Source organism: Hemicordylus capensis, chromosome 2, assembly GCF_027244095.1.
Source record: "Hemicordylus capensis ecotype Gifberg chromosome 2, rHemCap1.1.pri, whole genome shotgun sequence".
Classification (NCBI taxonomy): Eukaryota; Metazoa; Chordata; class Lepidosauria; order Squamata; family Cordylidae; genus Hemicordylus; species Hemicordylus capensis.
Genome location: NC_069658.1, coordinates 357,044,381 through 357,064,742, shown reverse-complemented (window position 1 = coordinate 357,064,742; position 20,362 = coordinate 357,044,381). Strand labels below are relative to the sequence as shown.

Here is a 20,362-nt window from a genome sequence, read left to right as displayed (position 1 = left end):
CTTAGGCCTTCTGGAGCATGTGACTAGGGCAGGACCCAATAAGGAGTAACACTCTTCAACAACAAGGTTTTATTAATAATTAGATGATAAGGAAAACTATAGAGGCATCAACAATCACTGCTTCCATTCAAATAAACACTTCCCCAGGAACTACAAGAACCATTCAGTCACATCCAAGCACTTAAACAAGAATAAATTCCCTGATGCATCCAAGTAAACTGGTCCCTCTCCTTCCTACTTATTTCCAGGTAAGGAACTTCCAGTTGATTCCCAGCCCAAGGCTGTTAGTTTCCCTTTCTTTAAAGTAGCTAATCAAACCTCATTCCAAGGCCTCCAGTGAAGAACTGGATAGATTGTAACACACTAGGGATATGCACGGAACTGGCGGGAGCTGGTGCGACGGCAGGTGTGTGTATGCAGCTTTAAGGGCAGCGGGGGGGGGGGATGCACTTACCTCCGCTCCCTGCCCCAGCTGCATTTCCCCTGCCGGTGCTCAGTTCCTTAAACATCCCACAGGGTGGCAGCGTACCTCCCTGCCACCCCCTTCGCTATGTTACCTGGAAGTACCCGGAAGTAGTGGCTGTGCCTGCAAGCGACATGCACTAGAACATGCACATAAATGTAGCAAAGGGGGCAGCAAATGTAGTGAAGGGAGCAGCAGGGAGGTACGCTGCCACCCTGGGAGATCTTTAAGGAACTGAGCGCCAGCAGTGGAAATGTGGTGGTGGGGGGGAAGTGATTCCTCCCCCGCCCTTAAAGCTGCACCTGTCCACTGTTGAACCAGTGGAACCCGCCGCCATTCAAACTGTTGGAAATGAAGGACTTTGCACTGTCTCTTGTCTCAATGACAGTGGAGGACAGACTAGTGAATCAGAGGGCTAGAGGGTCAAGACATTGGTCATCCCTTCTCTACTCCTCTGACACTATCCCTTTGGAATGTAGATTGCTAATCTTAGGGAGTTCCTTCCTTCCAGCCACTTCCTTCCTCTCTCCCCTTCTCTTCCTGTTCCTTCTACCTTGCAGTTGCAACATGCAAACTCCTCTCCCTGCACCATGTGTGCAGAGATGCAGAATCCATCTGCATCCAGCTAGATAGATAGTTTAGAGATCCTAACTCCTCATTTCCTGTCTAGAATGGAGTTCTCTAATAAATGCCATATATATTGATTTGAAACTATGAACTGGCTCCAAGTTACTTTACTCTCAGCATACACACATGCCAGACTAAATTCCACTGTGTTGTGCCTCTGTGCACTCTGCTATAATGAAAAAGGGTTTCTCCTACCAGAGAGAATTCCCAACACAAACCATTTCGGAGGCCCATAAAGGCCCATATAACACACCCCTCCCTACTTCTCTATAGGCTGCTGTCTAATAAGCCCTGCCCTGAACTCTGTATTGGGCCACTGAGGTTTGATTCTCCTGGGCTTTCTTCATTATTTGGAGAGGCTATCCTTCCAAGCAGTTACTCTAATTGGGGGCCTAGTCCTCCCTCAACCCTATCACTACAGTGTGTATGTAACAGAATTAAAATTTTAAATTTTGGGGTTCTGAAGAAAGGGACTGCTTTAAGCAAGAATAGTTTAAGATTATTACTAGCCAATAATTAGTGGTGCGAAATAAAAACTTAGTCCCCTGCTAACTGAGTAAAGAGGCGCCTTTAAAAAGTGGTTATTCTATTTAGCAGGAGGAGAGCAACTGGCCCTATCCATCCCCAGCACAGCATCCCCGCCAGTGGCTGTTGCTGGTGTCTATCTTATGTTTCTTTTTTAGATTATGAGCACTTTGGGGACAGGGAGACATTTTATTTTATTTATATCTAAGTAAACCACTTTGGGAACCTTTGTTAAAAATCATATTTATAAGTTATTAATGAATATTTCCATTGGAAATTAATAGGATAAACTGTCCCATTTATCCAAACTCATAAGTAACTTACTCTGTATGTGGCAATAGTAGCCTGTCTCACAACTGTAATATTTAAATTTGTGTGTGTGGTAGCTGAGCAGAAGCTTTGAGACAGAACTGGTACATTTGTTTAAAAAGAGGTTGATCCCTGGTATAGGGAAACTGGTGATTTAGATTAAACCCTAATTCAGGGTTCTAGCCACTGCTCCTTTGCAACAGCCAGCTGGATATTTCTAATAACTACCTGTGTTTCCCCAAAAATAAGACAGTGTCTTATATTAATTTTAGCCCCAAAAAATGCACTAGGGCAATTAGCGGTACATCAGAAATTACTGCTAGGTCTTACTTTCGGGGTAGGTCTTACGGGAAACAGGGTATATCTTTATTCTGTATAATTTATTCTTTTATTCTAAAATGTATATTTACAAAACAAATTTTAATACTGTTAAGTTAAAATACACCTTGGGACGGTTCAGATACTTTCCCAGCCCACAATTAATGGAGATTTTTAATTCCACTGATGACTGATGACGAAGCCAAACAAACCATAAACTATACTTCTTGGGTCCTGCAAAATCTGTATTATCAGTTGCAGTCACAGTTGATATTCTAAAGGTGAAATATTTTTTACATTCAAAAGCAGCTAAGGCCATAATTTTTAAATCAAGAGATAATGCAAGGAAGATAGAATTTGAAAGATGCCTACTATAAAATAGAAATATACGTTCTTAAATAAATTAAGAGATGGGCCCCTATACACCTTGTAAGGCTAATGACAGGGATTACAGTAATTACAGGATTACAGTTAAACCTTACAGTAAACCCCAACCAGTGCAAATTATATATTAAATAAAATTTGCACTGATTGGGGTTAACTGTTTCCATGTTTGCAGGCTTGCAAGCATGACTTGTCCCCTTTGCTAAGCAGAGTCCATCCTGGTTGCATATGAATGGGAGACTACATGTGTGAGCACTGTAAAATATTCCCCTTAGACACTCTGAGCATCTGGAATCTACAATTCCAGACCCTAGCACCCCGTTCTGATAAGCTGCTTGTTGCAGCCAAAAGTGCAAGGAGGTCCCAGATTCAGAGACCGAAGCATCCCACTCTGTTCCCTTGGGTGCTTTTTGCATCCAGAAGGGAAGTACACATCCCAGAGTCACAAGCTCCCAGTTTTGTTTTGCTTTTTGGTTTCCTCCTTTGCCGAATTGCTTTTCTCTGCCAAATTCAAGAACACACAAGCTCCGACCAAGAGGATCTTCTGCCCCCTCCCATTCCCTGCGCCCAGCCCCAGCCTATGAATAGTATTGACGACGTGGCTACTTGAGTCTCGCGAGACATCCGGGCTCTGAGCCGGTTCTTTTCCGCTTTGCTCTCCTTTTCCCTCCTAACCCTGTCACGTCATCACGGAAGCGCAGGCAAGAGAAACAGGAACGGCGCTGCCGCTGGCGAGGAGGAGGAGAGGAGCAAGCCAGAACAGCTCGAGGAGGGTCAAGGTGAGCTCCCTTTTACACGCTCCGCCGCTGGGTAGGGAGACCTAGTTGCCCAGAAGACCAGGTGTCGCCACTTGTCGCTGGGGAGGGGTCCAGTGCATGACAGCCACCGCCTCCTCCCTTGGTAATTGCAGCCACCTGGCTTTAGAATTCCTGGAGGACTGAGCCCCCCGCTGCTCCCTTAGGGGGAAATCCAAAAAACGCAACCAAAAGCCAGAGGAGTTTGTGCCCTTTTGGTTGGTCACAGAGGTATTACCAGGTGTTGCTACGTAGACTTCTTCCACACTTTTCATATAATAAAAGTCTAACCAAACTGTGACTTTTGGATTGTTTCTCGGGCTTATGCTTCATATGCTCCTCATTTTCAAGGCTCCTCGTTTTCTTTCCTGTTTTGCCAGGCTGTTTAGTTGCAAATGCGGGCGCGGGGGAGGGTTTGTCTTGCAGAAAAAGTATTGCAATATTGTTTGGGCATCTGCGGTCTGGCACTACCTGTTTTTAAATCTAGAACTAAGGAATAGGGATATTTTAATAGAAAATGCTAACGTTCGTTAGACAAGAAAAAGAAATTGTAGCCTCTATTGTATAGTCAATCGTCTGCAATGCCCAGGGCTTTACAGGCTCTTATTAAAAGGTAGATGTTCTGTAACATCAGGATTCTCACTGCTCTGAATTGGAAGCTGCTTTATATGGAGTCAGGCTATTGGCCAATCTTACTCTGTACTGTTGATGCTCACTGGCAGGAGCTCTTCAGGATTTCAGACTGGCCTTTCTCAGTCTTATGGAGAAACTAGGGATTGAACCTAGGGCCTTCTACCCAAAGCATTTACTCCACACTACTGAGCTACAAACTAAACAAACCTTTCTCTGGCCCTGCAATGCACTTTACATCCAAAGTCAAATCATTGTTACACTCTGGCAGCAATTTTCCAGGGCATTTGATGCAGAACTTTCCAACCCTGGTTCCTAAGAACTTTTTGCCTGGACTTCTGGTATGCTCACTGTTCTTGCCTATTTAGAACAGTTTTTCTAAATGTTAATAATTTTACAATGAATGTTAATACTGTTTCTAAGGGATTCACAATTTGACAGAACCACTGAGTTGTGCCCCTTTGTGATGCCAGGATTGTAGGAAATGAAGAAATTGTGCAAGTGCCATTAAAACAACTAAATGTATAGATAAATGGTCAGAGATAAGTAAGCCTTGTTTTAAGATATCTCAAACATTCTGTGCAGCAATGTCATCAGTTTCATGCTGCTGTCTCTGTGTTCCATTCTGGCATCTTCTTGCCTTGTAGATGAATGAATTGAAGTAAAGGGGTTAAGAAATGAGCAGCCTTGTCCACGTAGTGTTTTTTCTGGAAAGAGGAAAAAATGAATGGATATGCTTGATCATGTTCCTCAGTGTGGTTGATGGCAGCACAGGAGCTACAAAAGATTCTAGACTTTTGGCAATGCTCTTTGATGCCCTGATCATGCTTGTCAAACTGGTGTAAAGGTTCTTTGCCTTGGGAATGAGCTATATTCTGTGCCAAAGCACATGCTTTGCATGCAGAAGGTCCTAGGTTTCAATCTCTGGCTTCTGTTTTTAAAAGGAATTGGAGTAACAGTGCAGTGATTCTTGTCTGAAACTCTGGAGAGCCACTACTGATCAGAAAAGACAACACTAGTTTAGGTAGACCTATGCTTTGATTCGGTATAAGACAGCTTCATATACAGTATACATGTTTTATATGCATGTTAATACAGTGGTGACTAGTGTGGATGGGGCTGTGGGGACAGAAAATGAGTTGCAGGTACTCATCGTTCTTCATCACAGCATTAATCCCGGGCACATGGGCTGGTATTTGCTGACTTGGGGATAACTTGGCGAATACAAGCCCGCACTCCTGGGTTTAACACCACAACAGCGTGAAGTGAAACGCAGCTGACATGGGGCTAAATGAGTATGAATGAGCCATACCTGTGGCTTGTTTTCTGCCCTTCCAGCCCCACTTGCACTGGCCACCCCGTCCTTACCAACTGCTACAATACTAACTAATGTTAATATTTCTGTGCAAACTATAGGCAAGTTTTTAAAGATAGCATATATATAATAAGTTCATTGTTGCTTCTTGATTTGGTTATAGGTGTATATTTTAACCCCAAAATGGTATTGAATGACATTTTTATTTCTGTGACTTGTTATCTAAAATACATGTTTTGGGTGATAGGGTTTTGTAATGTGCTTAAAGAGACTTGTTGATAATCTGTAGCTGTAAAATATATTGGCTGCCCCTGGAGTTGAACATAAAAATTAAAGCTATGGTAAATAGTCTCATGTAGTCACCTAATGGTGTAGCAGGGAAATGACTTGGTTAGGAAGCCAGAGTTTGACAGTTCGAATCCCTGCTGGTATGTTTCCCAGAGTATGGGAAAGACCTACAGGTGAAACTCGAAAAATTAGAATATCGTGCAAAAGTTCATTAATTTCAGTAATGCAAATTAAAAGGTGAAACTGATATATGAGATAGATGCATTACATGCAAAGCGAGATAAGTCAAGCCTTAATTTGTTATAATTGTGATGATCATGGCGTACAGCTCATGAGAACCCCAAATCCACAATCCCAGAAAATTAGAATATTGTGAAAAGGTTCAACAGTCTAGGCTCCAGGTGTCCCACTCCAATCAGCTAATCAATCCATAACACCTGCAAAGGGTTCCTGAGCCTGTAAATGGTCTCTCAGTCTGGTTCATTAGGAATCACAATCATGGGAAAGACTGCTGACTTGACAGTTGTGCAGAAAACCATCATTGACACCCTCCATAAGGAGGGAAAGCCTCAAAAGGTAATTGCAAAAGAAGTTGGATGTTCCCAAAGTGCTGTATCAAAGCACATTAATAGAAAGTTATGTGGAAAGGAAAAGTGTGGAAGAAAAAGGTGCACAAGCAGCAGGGATGACCGCAGTCTGGAGAGGATTGTCAGGAAAAGGCCATTCAAAAGTGTTGGGGACTTTCACAAGTTGTGGACTGAGGCTGGAGTTAGTGCATCAAGAGCCACCACACACAGATGGATCCTGGACATGGGCTTCAAATGTCATATTCCTCTTGTCAAACCGCTCCTGAACAACAAACAACGTCAGAAGCGTCTTACCTGGGCTCAAGAAAAAAAGAACTGGTCTGTTGCTCAGTGGTCCAAAGTCCTCTTTTCTGATGAGAGCAACTTTTGCATCTCATTTGGAAACCAAGGACCCAGAGTCTGGAGGAAGAATGGAGAGCCACACAATGCAAGATGCTTGAAGTCCAGTGTGAAGTTTCCACAGTCTGTGTTGATCTGGGGAGCCATGTCATCTGCTGGTGTTGGTCCACTGTGCTTCATTAAGTCCAGGGTCAACGCAGCTGTCTATCAGGAGATTTTGGAGCACTTCATGCTTCCTTCCGCAGACGAGCTGTATGGGGATGCTGACTTCATTTTCCAGCAGGACTTGGCACCTGCCCACACTGCCAAAAGTACCAAAACCTGGTTCAATGACCATGGGATTTCTGTGCTTGATTGGCCAGCAAACTCGCCTGACCTGAACCCCATAGAGAATCTATGGGGCATTGCCAAGAGAAGGTTGAGAGACATGAGACCAAACAATGCAGAAGAGCTGAAGGCCGCTATTGAAGCATCCTGGTCTTCCATAACACCTCATCAGTGCCACAGGCTGATAGCATCCATGCCACGCCGCATTGAGGCAGTAATTGCTGCAAAAGGGGCCCAAACCAAGTACTGAATACATATGCATGCTTATACTTTTCAGAGGTCCGATATTGTTCTATTTACAATCCTTGTTTTATTGGTTTCATGTAATATTCTAATTTTCTGGGATTGTGGATTTGGGGTTCTCATGAGCTGTACGCCATGATCATCACAATTATAACAAATTAAGGCTTGACTTATCTCGCTTTGCATGTAATGCGTCTATCTCATATATCAGTTTCACCTTTTCATTTGCATTACTGAAATTAATGAACTTTTGCACGATATTCTAATTTTTCGAGTTTCGCCTGTATGTCGGGCAGTAGTGATATAGGAAGATGCTGAAAGACATCATCTCGTACTGCATGGGAGATGGCAATGGTAAACCCTTCTGTATTCTACCAAAGAAAAGCCACAGGGTTCTGTTGTCGCCAGGAGTCGACACCGACTTGACGACACACTTTACTTTACTTTAAATATTCTTATACTCTAAAATTGTGTATTTTATAGAAAGGGTGCAATGTCTGGGTTTGACAACTTGAATACAGAATTCTACCAAACAAGTTACAGCATTGATGATCAAGCACAGTCATCTGACTATGGTGGAGGAGCATACAACAGGTAACCTTTTTTTTAAAAAAATTACATTTATATACTGCCTATCCAAAAATGGTTTGGGGCAGTTCACAATCAGAGTTAAAACCTTTACTTGAGTTTCTTCCCCTGTTTTAGTAGTCAAAATAAAATAATCTGTTCTTGTCTTCAGTATTGGAATGTAGTTAATTCCTAAAATGCATTCCAGTTCTTCTTTACAAGTGCTTCATATTTTTTTAAAAAAAATATGCATTGATTGTAAATAAAATCACATTGGGTAAGACTAAACTTGCTTATATGTTATGCCAATACTTAGTGTACAATGTACACACATAGGTAATCCTGCCTTAGTTCTACTTTTGTGCACACTAGCCAGAAAAGGTGGCCACCACTGACTTGTGCAGCTCACAAAAGAGCTCATAAAAATGGATCTTTAAATTGCTTAGAATGTATTTTATATGTGTTTTAATTGACCTGGTTAGTATGGGATACTTTGTTCTGGAGCGTGGCCTTCTTGTATTTTAAGTAAAAACTATCTGTTCAGGAGCTTGTTTGCAAATTGAGAGAGAGTGCTAATACTAGCAGCTTCCCTTCCAGAAGACCAGCTGTAATGGTGTATGTCATAATGGGTATCTGGTCATTGTAAATGTCACAAATGTTGAAGGGTGTCATTCAACCATTTATATGATTAGCGATGGGGGAGCAAAGCATCTTGGATTAAGCGGTCTTTAACGGTGATTTTTTTTTCAAATGAAAACCGTTATCAAATATTGTAGACATTTGAAAGCACTGTACAAGGGATGCAAAGTAACTAAAACTCTGTTTTAATAGGGCCAATCTATTATATTAATTCTCCATGGTGTGCCTTGGAATGTGCGTCCCAGAGCCCAGCTGATTGGCTAGGCTGCAGACAGGCCTGATTGGCTGAGGCGCACCCAGGAGGATTGGTTGCCGTGGCAGCGGCAGGCCTAGCTACAGAGGCCAGAGGCAGGGGCAGGTCCAGACCAACTGCGGAGGCAAGGCTCAGGAGTGGCGGGTGTGGGGGGGAGAAAGTGGGGAGCAGAAGTGGCAGTGGAGAGGAGAGGTGACTGGGTCTGGAAGTGGAGACTGGGGCAGAAGCGGGGGGGACAGGTAACCACCGGCCCCAAAGAGCGCATAGATGCTCTGTGCGGGGTCGGCTAGTTTTGTTTGAAAGTTGGTGCATTACAAACCACTGCACTTCAAAAAATAAACTGGGTTCCTTCTGTTTCTGTTCTGCTGGTTGTAGGAATATAGTTATACAGCCTTTTCCAGAGACTGCTGAGTGTTCCAAAGAATCTTGTATTTATTGGACAATGTGAGCACTGATATGGAAGTGCCTATATAACTGAGTTGTTACATTGGATATTATAGAGAAATTGCACTTTCTAAATATAGATCAGCTTTACAACTCACACTGAACCTGAAGTTCAGCAGAGTGGCTGGAACCCCAGGAACTCACACGTGCCCTGCTTCAAGGCTTGAGAGGGATATGCCAAGATGGAGTGTGTTGTTCAAACCCACAAATCTCTGTATATCCTAATCTACTTGTAACATGGAACCCAACATCTGTAACCGAAACTTTGAAGTGAGGGACAGATGTTGGCTTCCATATTGTAATTAGGACAGGATATGTTCTAATGTCAATTTCGGGATCAGGTTTTTGGGCGGCTCAGAAGTTCATAGTGGCCATGCATGGACCAATGAATGATACAGGTCACACGCTCGATTTGGTCTTTTGCTCTGATAAGGGTGGTGTTCTGTGGGTAGGGGCGCCCCTGTTATCTTCCCACTGTGATGGACGGATCACCATCTGATTAAGATAAGACTTGCAGCCACAACCATCTCTGTAGGGGTGAAGGACCCATTAGGTTGGTCTGCCCAAGAAGGTTATTGGATCCAATAGGATTCCAAGACGCCTTGGAAGGGTTTCAAGCTGGCTCTGCTAGTGATTCTGTGGATGCTCTGGTGCAAATATGGAATAATGAACTTACTAGAGCAGTAGACACAATCGCTCCTAAGTGTCCTCTCAGACCTGCTTTAAAGTCAGCCCTGTGGTATTTGGATAAACTGCGAAAGTTGAAGTGGCAAGGTAGATGACTAGAGTGCAAGTGGAAGAAGACTTGGCATGAATCCGATATATTGCAACACAGAGCTCATCTAAGGATCTGTGTTCTGGCAGTGTGGAGAGCAAAGTAGCGGTTCTTCTCTGTTCGCATTGCTTCTGTAAATTCACATCCAGCTGTCTAGGGTTGTGAGGGGGCTAGTTCATGCCCCCTCTGCCTTGAATTTGAACTTGGAACCATCTGTCACTCACTGAAATGTGTTTAACTATTTTGCAGATAAAATATATTGTATTCATGCAGTTACTGCAGAGTCTATCATAGAGGTGCCCAGAAACCCCTCTTGTAGGATTGAATTGGATCGTTTTCAGTTTGTTACTTCTGAAGATGTGGACAAACGTCTTCGGACTGTATGCCCCACCACCTGCTCTCTTGACCCTTGCCTAACTTGGCATATTTCATCTGTCAGTCTAATAATCAGAGAGGGTCTGGTAAAAATCATAAATGCTTCTTTGAGGGAAGGTAGGATGCCTCCTTGTCTTAAATAAAGCTATTATTAGACATTATTTGAAGAAACTTGCATTGGATCCCTCAGAGTTAGCTAATTACAGAACCATCTCTAATCTTCCTTGGTTGAGTAAGGTGACTGAGCGAGTGGTTGCTTCTCAGCTCCAGGCAATTTTGGATGACACAGATTATTTAGATCCTTTCCAGGCTGGCTTTCAGATGGGCTATGGGGTTGAGACTGTCTTGGTTGGCCTGATAGATGATCTCCAATTGGTGGTCGACAGAGGGAGTGTGACTCTGCTGATCCCTTTGGATCTCTCGACGGATTTCTATACCATCAACCATGGTATCCTGCTGGATCGCTTGAAGGAGGTGGGATTGGGTGGCACTGTTTTACTGTGGTTCCTACCTCTCTGGCAGATTCCAGATGGTGTCACTTGGATATTGTTGCTCTGAAAAGATAAAGCTAAAGAGTAGGGTTCCACAAGGCTCCATACTGTCTCCAGTGCTTTTGACATCTATGTAAAACCACTGGGAGAGATCATCAGGAAGTTTGGTCTGGGATGCTGTCAATATGCTGATGACACCCAGATCTATTTCTCTATACCAACTTCATCAGGAAATGGCATGACCCCCCTAAGTGCTTGCCTGGAGGCGATGTTGGGCTGGATGAGGGATAACAGGCTGAAGTTGAATCCAAACAAGACAGAGGTACTGTCTGTAGGGGGTCAGGATTCGAGAGATGGTTTAGATATGCCTGTTCTGGATGGGGTTACACTGCTGATAAAAGATCAGGTTCATAGTCTGGGAGTGTTCCTGGATCCCAAACTCTCCCTGGTTTCTCAGGTTGAGTCTGTGGCCAGGAGTGCTTTTTATCAGCTTTGGCTGATATACCAGATATGTCCATTTCTGGAGACAAATGACCTTAAAACTGTGGTACGTATGCTAGTAACCTCTAAGCTTGACTACTGTAATGCCCTCTATGTGGGGCTGCCTCTGTACATAGTTCAGGAATTACAATTGGTACAGAATGCAGCAGCCAGATTAGTCTCTGGGTTTACCCCAAGGGACCATATAACACCGATTCTAAAAGAACTGCCCTGGCTGCTGATACGTTTCCGAATGAAATACAAAGTACTGGTTATTACCTATAAAGCCCTTAACTGCTTAGGTCCAAGGTATTTAAGAAAGCCGTGAACCCTGTCGCCTATTAAGATCATCTGGAGAAGTCCAGCTGTGGTCGCCGCCAACTAGTTTGGTGGTGACTTGAGACCGGGCCTTCTCTGTGGCTTCCTCAAGGTTTTGGAACATGCTCCCTGCTGAAATAAGAGCATATCCTTCTCTGTTTTTAGGAGGACCTTGAAGACATACCTATTTTCCCATGAATTCAACTGAGATCAAATTTTAAATATTAATGTGTGTTTTCATCTATAATGATTTTTATCTTTTTATGAATTTTAAATGTTTTATATTTTTTTAATTCTGCACACCACCTAGAGATTTCTATACTAGGCGGTACATAAACTCAATAAATAAATATGCTGAGATTGGCAGGTTCACATAACACATTCCATCTCAGCATATCCTTCCTGAGCCTTGCAGTAGGGCACGGCTGTGTTCCCAGGGCTCTGCCTGTTGTGCCACACTTCAGGTTCAGAATGACATGTGAAACCCACCGTAGAGACTATGTATTGTAAGCGAAGGTGCTATATTCATTGGACTAATAATAGAACTTTACTCTCTGCAGACAATATGGTGGCTATGAGTATTCTCAGCAAAGTGGATATGTCCCCCCAGAGATGATGCCGCAACAGCAGCCTTACACTGGTCAGATTTTTCAGCCATCAACTACATACACTCCGTCTTCACCACAGTCCTTCTACGGAAGCAATTTTGAAGATGAGCCACCCTTACTAGAAGGTTTAATTTTATTGATTGTATAACTTCCATCTAGGTTAATAAATGTAGGACTACTTACAAAAGAGCAGTGACAGCTAATCTTTAATCAAGAAAGGCCATTTGCTGTTGAGTTTTTGTCAGTTCCATTTATTTTAAAAAATTGTTACCCTGTCTTTCGGCCAGAAGCTTCACATATACTTAACTAGCCTCTTCCAAGCTGTTTTTAAGGAAACTTAAATGGAAAGAAAGCATGCAGATGTGGGTGGGCAGCTTTGAAAGAAAGAAAACCTCCAAAAGAAATACAACCAACGAAAACACTTGATTTCTGTTAGTTATCTCCATCCACTTTAGGAGTTTCAGATTTATGCAGCAGTCCCATGACCATGTACACAAATCAATAAAATATTTTCTCTTATCCATAGAACTAGGAATCAATTTTGATCACATCTGGCAGAAGACTCTCACAGTACTACACCCATTAAAAGCAGCAGATGGCAGCATCATGAATGAAACTGATTTGGCAGGACCCATGGTCTTCTGTTTAGCATTTGGTGCCACGTTATTGCTGGTAAGAAGTCAGTGAGTGTATTCCTCCATCTGTTTAAAGGTTGTAAGACAAAAATGAAGTAGTTGCAAACTCAGAATTTTCTTGCAAGTGTTAATTTGTGTTAAGTTTATATAATGGATGGGTGTGTGTGTGTGTGTGTGTGTGTGTGAGTGTGTGTGAGAGAGAGAGAGAGAGAGAGAGAGAGAGAGAGAGAGAGAGAGAGAGAGAGAGAGAGAGACCGTAATAAAGCTGCCAAAAACAAACCCATGAGAACTATGTTCAGTGTTCGTTGTTTGTTTGTTTGATGTATATATCACCCTTCCAAAATGGCTTAGCATGTTCATACATGCTCTAATCATATGTTAGTATACAAATTAATGCTCCTTGGACTGACTTCTAGTTTGAATATCATGACTGAAATAGAGAGCAACGTCTGAACTTTACCCTAAGGAAAAAACATCTACACATCAAGTTTCACAATTCAGATCTTGGTGCCACAAGCAATAGCTTTACATTGTTTATAGAGATAATGGGTTGGTTCAGATGTCATACAGAATTACAGTTACTTCTGGTTTCCATGTGACATCTCCAGGCCTTGGGAGTGCACGCACTCCACTTAGCCACACACTAGTCAGAAGAATTCAAATTCTGAGTGGTTAAAAACAACATTGGTTAGAAACAAGGTTGGCTGTGATGTCCAAATTGACCAATCTTGGTTTATTATAAATTCTTGAAATAAATGGATATCGGAAATCTTTTTCAAAGCATGTGTTCAGATCCCAGTCTGTTGTTACATTGCTAATGGGTATTGTCAAATTTTTCCAACTTATGCATGGGGAGATGAGAGAGCACTCTCCCAAGGCTTGGAGATGTCACGCAAAACCTAAATTCAACCATGATTCCATGTGGCATCTGAACTTGCCCAGTGTGATGTGTTCATGTAATATGCCCTGAGAGCTCCCTATTGGTCAAGATCCAAGTTTTTAGTAGGATTCTACTTTCTTCCTCTAGGAAACATCACGTTGGTGGTGGTGGTTAAACATTTCTTCTCAAATCATAGTATTAATACATCATATGCCCAATTCTGACTGTTCACCCTTTACTGCTGCTGCTTTACCCTCTCCCTAGCTTGTGCCCCTAACAAGCAGTTGTAAAACTAATACACACACTAATTTTGTTAAACAATAAGATAACATAACTCTGTCAATTGCTGCTCTTGGAAATGGTTCCTGTTATCACAATGAACACCATTTTTTCCATTTGGTTTTTTCTTTGTGAGAAGGGGATTTTTTTTTATTTTTTTTTTAATATGCTGAACTTATTTCTCTCTCTCTCTCCTAGGCTGGCAAAATTCAGTTTGGCTATGTCTACGGAATTAGTGCAATTGGGTGCTTAGGCATGTTCTGCCTACTGAACTTAATGAGTATGACGGGTGTCTCCTTTGGCTGTGTTGCCAGTGTCCTAGGATACTGCCTCCTTCCTATGATCATACTTTCCACCTTTGCAGTTGTCCTTTCTTTACAGTAAGTATGACTGTCAAATTGCTACTGGAGTGACATACTATTATACTCCACACTTGAGATTTGCAAAACAATTTGAGCTTGAAACAGAACTATACGATTATGAGTACCATTTTTGAAGAGTGCTTTTCCGGGGAGAGCTGGTCTACCGATTGGGGTTGACAGGTAGACAAGTCTGAAGCAGGTTGATGCTCTAAGTCCAGAGCGGAGGCCTGGTCTTCTCAGAAAAGTAGACCAGGTGTTTGTTTTTCACAGAAAAGCAGCCCTCCAAAATGGCACTGGACACATTTCGAGTATTTTGTTGAAACAGCTGGCTTTCAATGAAATGTCTTCAGCATTTTTTGTTTCAAGCTCGAAACAAAACGCAAACTCCGTTTTGTGCACACTCCTACTGCACACTTCTCCTAGGAGGAGGAGAAGTATATAGGAGACACTTCTATATAGGAGTGTATATAGGAGAAATGTATCTGACCATAACTTACAATGATGGGCAAACACAGAAGTAAGTAGGCTTCTCCTATTACAGATTTCTTTCACTGGATGTCATTTCTTCTTCTTCAGTATATCTTGTATAATATTGAAATTCATAAGATCTGTTAGACCAATGCAAATCAGTGAATTGTCACCTTCTGGGACAATGCAATAAATAAAGATAAATATACATCCTACAGTATATCTAAACAAAACTAATTTGATAAGGAACATCAGTATGTAGGCTTGTGAATCTGTCAGTTACAGAAAGATGGTAACTTGTCAAAAGAAGCTCTAAACCCCAGATCCGAGCTAGCAGTATCTATAAAACATGAAGCACTGCAATATTACAGTACAACATTACAATAAAATATTTCTACAACTAGCAACAGCATTATATTGCTCCAAAGGCTGTCCTAAATTGTGTTTTCACTGCACTCTCAAAGGCCAGCTGTGATTGATTGAAGAGGATCTCCCTTGTCATAACATTTCATGGTCATGGCATTAAGGTCAAAAAGTCCCCAGTTAATGTTTCTACCTTCCTCTGTTCTGAAGGTGAGGGAACACAAAGTATGGCTTTGCGAAGCAGGCCTTGATTAAATTCAGGAGCTGCGTCAACACTTCAGAGTGTGTCACGATTCGATTTGGCCCTTTAGGCAGCCAGTCGGACCCTCCTTGGCCCAAATAAAAGGGGTTGCTTCAAGTTGGACTGAAGCTTCAGCTTCACAATTGCCTTGTCTACTTTATTTACCAGCGGGAGAGGCAGGGCAGGCTGTACTTCATTTTACCAACAGCATGAAGGTTTCACTTCTAAAATTATTTCCAGTAGACCATTTTTTAATCTATGGCCAGAATAATATCAGAATTATATGACCCATGCAGTGCATTCCAATTTAAAATGTCTGGATCCTGAATTTTGAACCAGTTGGTTTTTGAGCACTGTTCAATCAGCCCATAGAACAGCCAGAGACACTGATCTGCAGTTTTTATGGCCATCTCTGATCCCTAGTTTTCCGAGAGTCTGGCTTCTTAAGTTAGAACCACTTGAACCTTCTGCTAATTTCCAGCATTATACATACTTGAGCTAGTGGTGTTAGTCCAGACTGCTAATGCCTTTAGTAACATCTTGAATTGGCAATTAAGCTTGCTCTGTTGATGTGCAGAATAGCAAGGGAAGTAGCTTTCTGCTGCAAGAAATCTTTAGTTAACTATTTGCATACTTTTTCTACCAAGAGGTGCTTGTATTCCAATCAAAAAGGAATTTAAACATTTCAGTCCCTTATAGGTATGTGCGAACCGGTTCGAATTCAAACCGAACCAGCCGTCAGGTTCGAGCTCCAGGTTCGAATTCAAACCGAACCAGCCGTCAGGTTCGAGCTCCAGGTTCGAATTCGAACCGAACCAGGTGGTGGTTCAATTTGAACCGGTTCAGACATCCAAAAATTGGTAGGATGGTAGCTGGCACCCAGGGGTATCTGGGATTGCAGATAATGTATAGCTTCACGTTGAGGAGAAAGGGGTGTCCTAGAGTGAAGTGTGGTGGGTGGTAGTTCCCAAGGTGGGCAAGGAAGCTATCAGAATTATTTGAAAGGAATTGGGCAAAGGGCTGGTTTTTAAGTGATTATTGAAGTTTATGTGTCTTTAAGGTTAGCAGATGAGAGTGGATTCATGGTTTGTAATTGAAAATCTTATATGCTACCAAAGAATCTACACTCAGAACACTTCAGAAACAACAAAACCCAGTACTCCATGGGTTAGCAACCCATGGGGGTGGTTGGCACCCTCTTTGCACTAGACCACCACTAACTCTGGGCCACCCAAGCACCCCACAAGTGGCTTTAAGATTTTTCTCCATAGGGAAGAATGGAGGCTTCAGCAGCCCCATAAATGCACTTGGGGGTGCTGGGGTGGCCCAGATTGAGGGTGCCAACCACCCCCATGGGTTGCTAACCCATGGAGTACTGGGTTTTGTTGTTTTGGAAGTGTTATGAGTGTAGATTCTTTGGTAGCATATAAGATTTTCAATGACAAACCATGAATCCACTCTCATCTGCTAACCTTAAAGACACATAAACTTCAAAAATCACTTAAAAATCAGTCCTTTGCCCAATTCCTTTCAAATAATTCTGATAGCTACCTGGCCCCCCTTGGGCACTACCACCCACCACACTCTGCTCTTGGACACCCCTTTCCCCCCGGCATGAAGCTATACATTTGTTGACACCTCCATGCTTCTTTATGGAGAAAAACCTTAAAGTCACATAAACTTCAAAAATCACTTAAAAACCAGCCCTTTGCCCAATTCCTTTCAAATAATTCTGATAGCTTCCTTGCCCACCTTGGGAACTACCACCCACCACACTCCACTCTAGGACACACCTTTCTTCTCGACGTGAAGCTATACATTTGCTGCAATCCTCATTATTCTCTGAGGAATTCCAAAATAATTTCAAAATTCACCAATAATCAGAGGAGTGTCTTATTGCCTTGGAACTTTGTGGATAGTAGGCACCCCTGGTTGTCTACCACCCACCCCACATTTGTGCCCCTAGGTGCTCCACAATAGGGGATATGGGCTGGTTCTGGTCCCATTATACCCTATGAGAAAAATAATTAAAAATATTTCAAATATTCATAAAAAATCATAGGAGTGTCCAATTGCTTCGGGGTTTGTGTGGTTTTTGGCACCCATGTGTGCTCCACAATAGGGAATAATGGGCTGGTTCGAGTCCCATTATACCCTATGAGAAAAAAATAAAAATAATTTTCAAAAATTCATAAAAAACGTAAGAGTGTCCAGTTGCTTTGGGGTTTGGGTGGCTGGTACCCCTGGGTGCCAGCTACCATCCTACCAATTTTTGGGTGTCCGAACTGGTTCGAAACGGTTCAAATTTGAAACGAACCAGGAGGAGGTTTGAGCAAAACCAAAACCGAACCACCCCCTCCTGGTTCTAACCTGGTTCAAATTTGACCCAAACTGGGCAAACCGGTTTTGTGCACATCCCTAGTCCCTTACATGAGTAGTAGTTTTTACACCAATTTTTTAAAGGCTTTCGGTCAGAACACTTTTGTAAGAATTATTAAACATTAGAAGAATGCAAGACTACAAAGAACGTGTAAGACTTCTTTGTGATACAATTGCATCAAGCTGCTACTCAGCACTGTTCTAATATTTTGTTTTTCAGGGGTATGATGGGAGTTATTCTTGCCGCTGGAATCATTGGATGGTGTAGTTTTTCAGCTTCTAAAATCTTCACATCAGCCTTAGCGATGGAAGGACAACAACTCCTAGTAGCATATCCCTGTGCTTTATTATACGGAGTCTTTGCCCTAATTTCTGTGTTTTGAGCTGACTTTCTTTGTTATTGGACTTTAAAATGGCCAAATTGAAAGCCTCCACTTGGGACACTTAGACTGGGACCAGGAAGCAGCTGTTGGGTTGCTATCATGCAAGGCTAATGCTTGAATTGTCGTCTGGAGCAACAGAAATGAACATATCTGTCTTACTTTTCTCCTTTTTGGTTCCTTTTTATAGGACTCTTGAATATGGTTTTGAATAGACCTGTAATGTCTATAAGCTTTAATACAGGTTCATGCTTGTACTACTTAATATGTAAAGTTTCTTTCCTGTCCTGTAGCCTCTGGCAAACTGTTCCAATTTTCAAGACATTTGTAGTTCATACATTTTTATAGTTAAGAGGAAACCATGAATGTTGTCCTTTCCCCATGTCAGCATGCAACAGCAATTCTAAGCAAAGGATATACAACTCTCCCTTTATTTTTTACCAATTCAGTGGACTAGAAAACTTTTTTTCATATAAAGATGGAATTTATTTCAATAAAATTCCATCTGAAAGCAAAACATAATGGCTAATATAACTTTTCAAAGTTTACAGTACCAATTTAGATTAATCTGTTTTAGGGTAAATGGTCCAAAAAAAGATTTTTTCAGTCTTAAAAGTTACTGTGTTTGAAATAGTTTGTGTGTAATTTGTAAATAGTTCTGTCATCTTGATAAATCTGAGAAGATGCTTGTTCTGATTTTAAAATTAAGAACAGACTTGCAGTAGTTCACCCAAAAAAATCTGTTTCAGAAAACAGCTTTGACAAATATTGTTAGTATTACAACCTAATATAAAATCAAATTTCCCTAGAATGTGTTTTTGAAACTATTTTGATGTTAAATAAAATATCTCCCCTACCCTGTTGTCCAAGCTTGAATAACCAAGAAACTCATTTATTTAAATGAAGTAGGAATTCATTTCCATTGGAGCAAATACTACATTTAAGTTGTGGCATACATGAATTCAATGACATCTTATATTTAGGCAACTTCACAACTGTAAACTGCATCATAACTGTGAAGTATTGTAATATTTCCCCAAATGACCAAAAAAACACTAAAAGTTATGTTTCACATGAAAATCTTGTCACTGAGAGAGGTCTTTTTAAAATTATTATTATGTTTGAAACTAGTGAATTGGAGTTGCTATTGGAATCTTCAAATATTTGGTTGGACTGATATAAATTTTGCATATCCCCTTTGAGCTTAATAAATCTTCTTTGTCAATCTGTTTTTCTCCCCCTTGAACCACTGTGCAGTGCTTCATAGGATATTTTTATGCAGCCTTCTGTTGGAAAAACTCTTTAATAAATATGTTGCAAGAAATTCAGCCAGTGTTGCACATCCAAATAATATTGCTTGCCTTCACAGTTCTTATAGAATGCATATTAGTCTTTCAGCAATACTTTAGCATGAGTAGGACAGCTTTTATAAAATAATGTGGCCTTGTTCATATGATTTCCCCCCCTATTTCTATCTGATGTGAAAAGGAAGTCTCAGGCTCATGTTTGTCCTTAACCCACTCATTCAATAGTATGATTCTCAACTACTGGAGAGCCTGCAGTACAAATCACCATTATGTACAAGCTCCTACTTTGAAAGGCATCTGGAAGCACTAAAGTACCCTTTAGCAACTCTCATAAAGTGGACAAATCAAAACAAGCCCAAAGATGGCTATTGAAAGCAATGATGTAAGGGAATTGCTGCTAAACATGACACTTTGGATACTGAACAAATGCATCCTACTAAACTAAAAAACTCCATTATTGTTAGCAAAGTTATAATGCCCCTACAATATTTTGCAGACTATCTAATTGAGTTGCTTTTGGTCTCAACTGGATGATGTAAGATCACTGGTTGTCATCCAGCTAACTCGGGAAATATTGCAGAAATATAAATGAAAATGAGGTTAGTACAGCAATGACTAGGATTTTCATTCAGAGATGGAGTTTTGATGCCAGTGAATGTTGTACTTTAAATTAGTGATACTAGAATTTGTTATAGGTGCCTACTTGCATTGCCCAGCTTGTGTAGCTAAATAAATCATAGTAAGTTAAATTCAAACTATTTGGATGTTTGCTAACTTCCAGTGGGAGATCTTTGTGCCCACAGTGTGGGGGATTGGGGACCTCAGGAATAATGGATGTTCATATCCATCACACTCTTTTAAATGTGACTGCTTGGCATAATCTAGCTGCTGTGCTATGTGGCAGATGGGAAAAGGTTCAGTGGGTTAGGTGTTGAAAGCTATTTGCTACCCCATGTAATTTGGATGTTG

The 20,362-nt window shown here is 41.5% G+C and overlaps 1 protein-coding gene across 2 annotated transcripts; it reads left to right on the top strand.

The window, feature by feature from the left end:
* The first annotated feature begins 3,249 nt into the window (after positions 1-3,249).
* Positions 3,250-19,414, top strand: YIPF5 (Yip1 domain family member 5). Of its 2 annotated transcripts, XM_053301528.1 has the most exons (6): positions 3,250-3,405; positions 7,633-7,743; positions 12,052-12,224; positions 12,626-12,771; positions 14,092-14,273; positions 17,927-19,414. In XM_053301528.1, exons 2-6 carry the CDS (start codon positions 7,643-7,645, stop codon positions 18,087-18,089), a joined length of 765 nt encoding a protein of 254 aa, XP_053157503.1. In that variant the 5' UTR covers positions 3,250-3,405; positions 7,633-7,642; the 3' UTR covers positions 18,090-19,414. The 2 variants fall into 2 exon arrangements, with proteins under 2 accessions (XP_053157503.1, XP_053157504.1); XM_053301529.1 differs by lacking the exons at positions 3,250-3,405; positions 7,633-7,743 and adding an exon at positions 8,653-8,732.
* Positions 19,415-20,362: the final 948 nt, after the last annotated feature.

Excerpts from the sequence above, each read along its gene's own strand:
- YIPF5 (XM_053301528.1), top strand. The coding sequence starts at position 7,643 with ATGTCTGGGTTTGACAACTTGAATACAGAATTCTACCAAACAAGTTAC. Across the intron at positions 12,225-12,625 it reads TGAGCCACCCTTACTAGAAG|AACTAGGAATCAATTTTGAT; the intron begins GTTTAATTTTAT and ends TCTTATCCATAG. Across the intron at positions 12,772-14,091 it reads TTGGTGCCACGTTATTGCTG|GCTGGCAAAATTCAGTTTGG; the intron begins GTAAGAAGTCAG and ends TCTCTCTCCTAG.